The sequence below is a fragment of the Triticum dicoccoides genome, chromosome 5B, assembly GCF_002162155.2.
Source record: "Triticum dicoccoides isolate Atlit2015 ecotype Zavitan chromosome 5B, WEW_v2.0, whole genome shotgun sequence".
NCBI classification, from domain to species: domain Eukaryota; kingdom Viridiplantae; phylum Streptophyta; class Magnoliopsida; order Poales; family Poaceae; genus Triticum; species Triticum dicoccoides.
The window spans coordinates 699,166,157-699,170,734 of record NC_041389.1 but is presented as its reverse complement, the minus strand read 5'-3'; the positions used below and the strand labels follow the sequence as shown (position 1 = coordinate 699,170,734).

The 4,578-nt window shown below is 49.4% G+C and overlaps 1 protein-coding gene across 1 annotated transcript; it reads right to left on the bottom strand.

Moving 5' to 3' along the window:
- Window positions 1-822: 822 nt before the first annotated feature.
- LOC119312748 (ATP-dependent zinc metalloprotease FTSH 5, mitochondrial-like) lies at window positions 823-4,263 on the bottom strand. The gene is made up of 5 exons (XM_037588507.1): window positions 3,578-4,263; window positions 3,096-3,365; window positions 2,547-2,998; window positions 1,972-2,448; window positions 823-1,819 (listed from the first exon to the last, which is right to left on the bottom strand). Exons 1-5 carry the CDS (start codon window positions 3,657-3,659, stop codon window positions 1,040-1,042), a joined length of 2,061 nt encoding a protein of 686 aa, XP_037444404.1. The 5' UTR covers window positions 3,660-4,263; the 3' UTR covers window positions 823-1,039.
- Window positions 4,264-4,578: the final 315 nt, after the last annotated feature.

The window sequence follows — 4,578 nt, the reverse complement described above, 5'->3', positions numbered from 1 at the left end:
CTAATACTCCTTTGAAAATCAAAAAAAAGAGAAAATAATTCAGGTGGGGGGCTTTGCCCCCCACTCCCTGTTGACCTTCAAAAAAAAAACATTTCCCCCCTCTCCGGGTCTATACCTAGCCTCCTCGTTTCTGACAGTTGCACCGGTCGCGTCCTCTCTCTTAATGTAGGTTTTGCGGCTAGGAAATAATTTATTTAGCTAGGAGACTATGTAATAACATTATACCCTTGTGATCACATAAACCATATTCGACTGGAAAAGGCATGGTATTTGTTTTTGAGCGGGTTATAGAATCTTGCGTACATGCTTGAGTTCCAAAAAAGCAGGAGTTTTACAGATATAAGACGCAAAACACCACACTCTTTTCATATTTGAGAAACAAATGTCATGAAATTAAGACTGCACATATATCGTTAAATTGTGTGTGATTTTCTATAGTCGGCTTCTAATTTCTTTGGGCAGTTTTAATTATCTGTCCAAAAATTGAGTTAGAAAAAGTAAACCAGACATCTAAATAAACTACAATTTTAACAGCCCACTCGGCGAATTATGTGGCTTTGTAATTTGATGAGTTACAGCTTGATAAATGAATAATATTTTCTAAACTGTTTGGACAAATCAGCTGAATATATGAACAGTTCACACGATGGATTAGGTGTGGTTTTCTGATAGTTTTCGATAGGTTTGGCAAAGGCTTGCGAACATTATTTGAATCAACATTTTCAAACATTACTTAGCTGATGTGACTGCAATTAATAAGCTCGTCTAAAGCAGAACAATAGCCAGGGCTGTGAAGATTGCATTTATACACATCCTTGTGCTCAGTCACAGAAACTCTATTCAGTTCATGTTTAAGTTCCATAGCACAAGTATTTACTTATAAAGAAACAAAATTCAGAGTATTCTAGGAAAGGCCAATTAAATTCTGCTCGTACATCTGCTTTACACTTGTGTGTATGCAGCTATAATAATGAACCAAAAAGAAGAAGAGACATGACCAAACTGTCTGTTCAATCTCTTAGCTGTCAGAGGACTATTGTCAAAACCATTTACTTCCACCTCCTGTTACTAGTTTCTTGATCTGGTCACCAGTGAGAGTCTCATCCTTCAGGAGGGCATTGGCTAGCGCATCAAGCTCCTTCCTACGATCCGTGAGAATCGCTTTGGCGTTCTTGTAAGCGTTGTCCAGTAAATCTTTCACCTCCTCGTCAACCAGTTCTGACATCCGCTCGCTCATGTTGGTCGCCTTGCCACTGCTAGCATCACCGCCATTGCTATAGGTAACAAAGCCCACCCGCTTGCCCATGCCATACTTGGTGACCATGTCGGTCGCCAGCTGAGTCGCCTCGCTTAGATCAGTTGAGGGACCAGTGGTGACCCCGCCTTCTCCGGCTATAAGCTCCTCGGCCACCAGCCCGCCCATCATGACATCCAGAGTCGCCAGCATCTGCTTCCTCGAGAGTTCAAACTCGGCATCTTCCCCCGGCAGCTGCATCACCATGCCAAGAGCACCCACCCTTGGAACAATGGTGGCCTTGTCGACAGCGTCAGCACCGTCCGTGAAGATAGCAACAAGAGCGTGCCCTCCCTCATGGTACGCGGTCATCTTCCTGGAATGATCAGGTATCACCGCTGACTTGCGCTCGCTTCCCATCATGATCCTGTCCTTGGCATACTCTAGGTGATGCATCGTAACAGCTTTCGCCCCGTCCTTGGCAGCGGTGAGGGCGGCCTCATTCACCAGGTTTGCAAGGTCTGCACCTGAGAGCCCAGGTGTCCCCGTAGCGATTGTCAACACATCCACACCCTTGGCTTTCACCTGCTTGCATGGAAAAGTACACAGAAATGGTCAAAGTTAAGTCTTATGTTATACTCCCTCCCTCCGTAAAGAAATATAAGAGTAAACGCTCTTATATTTCTTTACAGAGGGGGTAGATCGCAAATAGTTTTGGGGGCAGAGGGATATGCCACCTTTGAGATATAAGACTCGAGGATCTGCCGTCGGCCCTCGACATCTGGAAGAGGAACCAGGACATGACGGTCAAAACGCCCAGGCCTGACGAGGGCTTTATCTAGCGACTCCTTGAAGTTGGTCGCGGCGATCACAATGACCCCATCATTCTGCTTGAAGCCATCCATCTCAGAAAGCAACTGGTTCAGGGTATGCCTCATCCACATTGGATCTTCTGTATTTCTAGGACCAGCAATGGCATCGATTTCGTCGATGAATATTATGGAAGGGGCGCGCTTCTTTGCTTCACTGAAGAGCTCCCGCACTCTTTTAGAGGCAACACCATAATACTTGTCCTCGAACTCGCTGCCGCTGCACGCGAAGAACGGGACGCCGGTTTCCCCGGCCAACGCCCTCGCTAACATGGTCTTCCCTGTGCCAGGTGGGCCCACGAGCAGAACACCCTTTGGAAGCTTGGCACCAAGGCGCGTGAAACGCTGCAAAGCAATCATGTGAAACTGGGTTAACCACGAGGAAAGAAACGATCGCTGACTTGCATGAAGGTTGATGATGGCAGTGTCACAGTCACACTCACCTTGGGATCTCGTAGGTAGTGAGCAATGTCCTCGAGGTCAGCTTTGGCTTCGTCAGCCCCCTTTACATCACGGAATTTCGTGGTGGTCGAGGTTACCTCTTTCAAACTGCCAAAATTACCAGCTTTTGTTTTCTGACCACTGAACTTACCACCTGCTTCTTCGACACCACTGTACTCGTCTTCCAGTTCGCCCAAGAGCTCAGACGGAATCTTGCCGGCAAAGACTACAAGGCCCTGATCAGCAGCCTCAGTTACCTTCTCAGACACCTTGTCACCAAGAGCCTTACCGCCATAGGTCGCAAGGCCAGTAGCTAGACCGGCAGCAACGATGGTCCCGAAGGTGGGCCAGAGCAGTTTCCATATCTTGCCCTTCTCCATCGTAACCATGTGGAGCGGTGCAGTAGCTGTGCCCAGAGCACCATCCTTCGACAGGAGCTGGCTACCCTCCACCCCTGCCAAATCAGTTAGCAGAAATAAGTTGTAAACAGATCGCATATCATCCAATAATGATAAATTGGTGAATGTTAAAGAGAAACTGAGGCCACCTACCTTGAGTTTGCATCTCGAGGCTGACGAGGGCCTTTACATACTCTGAGAGAGCTGAAGGTTTGGAATAGAGCGAAGGCTGGCTTTCGAAGTTGTATATAACTCTTTCTAAATCACTGCTGTTGAGGTCTGTGAGACGAGAAGCAGCGCCAGAGTGCAGGCCCCTTCTGTTCAGGTGTGTGAGACAAGAAGCGGCACCAGAATGCAGGCCCATTCTGTTGAGGTCTCTGAGACGAGAAGCAGCACCAGAGTGCAGGCGACGAACAATGCTACCTGGATTAGTTAGCATCCGCAGAGCTGATCAGTTTACAGAAAGGAGATTTAACTAGTTCCTCCATGGTACGTAAGAATCAAACCACGATGAGTAAATCGGAACGGAGGGAGTACCAACAAGTCATATGTAGATTATAATGAGATGTTTGTATGATCAACAACAGGATACTGGGCACAACAAACCGAACAGCGTGCGAGCAACGGAGATTTACCTGCGCCGGTAGCTGCATTTGCCCTGAAAGAAGCCGGCGCGTTGCAAATCACACGCGCCAGCCCACGCCTTGCCAGATGCATTGCAGCCTGTGACACAAAAACCAACGAGGGTTAAGCAGCATTCAGCAAAGCAAACGTTGAATTCAACAGCTCCGGGAGCCGACATGGTCCTGAAATGGCAACCCGTAAACTAGTGCCATCAGTCTAAAACGTCGCTCGCAGTTGCAGTTTCAGAAACAGGGTCACACCGGGGAAAGGAAGAAGTAGAGTAGAAGACCTTGGATTGGGCGAGCCGGAGGGCCATGACGGACGCCGGACGCCGAAAAGAATCGCTCGAAACCTTGTCGTTGCTCGGCGGCGAGAGCGAGACGATGCCTGCCCCTCTGCTTTTCTCTGCCTCGTGACTAGACTACCTACCTGCCTGCAGTATATAACTGCGTGTCTGCGTCGATGGATCATGGCCGGGATCTGTAGCTGACTCTACCTACCTGCCATGGCTGTGTCGCAGTCGGAGTAGAGTAGCAATCGGAGCCGCCAAGAACCGACGGGAAGTGAACAAGCAGGTTTCCGGCCGGACTGGATCCAGAGAAGGATTCTTGAACCAAATCGAATCGAACTCCGACACTCAAACCATCAAATTAGCCACCCGGATTTCAACGGAGGGCTTCGATTCGAGATGAACATTGCGGCGACTATGTGGGGGAAGAAAGTGTCACCTTGTTCGGGCCTCACCGCGCCGCCGCCCCCCAAATCGGCGGCGGCCGGATCTGGGATGGTCCGGCCGGGCGGCGGCTCCCTGCATGCCGTCCGCGAAAAGTGCCCCGCCGCTCATCGACCGCGCTCTCCGCCGGCTCGGCTGCGGGCATGGACCTCGTCTCGTGCGCATGGCGGGCTCGAGGTGGAGGGAAGAGGGATGGCACCCCACCTGAACTTCTGAATCACTGAAACAAGTATTCTGAATGGATGAACACTGAAATTTGTTTTTGTAGGCCATCATTGA

Coding starts and splice junctions, on each gene's coding strand:
- LOC119312748 (XM_037588507.1), bottom strand. CDS start 3,659: ATGCATCTGGCAAGGCGTGGGCTGGCGCGTGTGATTTGCAACGCGCCG. Junction 3,366..3,577: donor AAATGCAGCTACCGGCGCAG/GTAAATCTCCGT, acceptor TAACTAATCCAG/GTAGCATTGTTCGTCGCCTG. Junction 2,449..2,546: donor ACTACCTACGAGATCCCAAG/GTGAGTGTGACT, acceptor ATTGCTTTGCAG/CGTTTCACGCGCCTTGGTGC.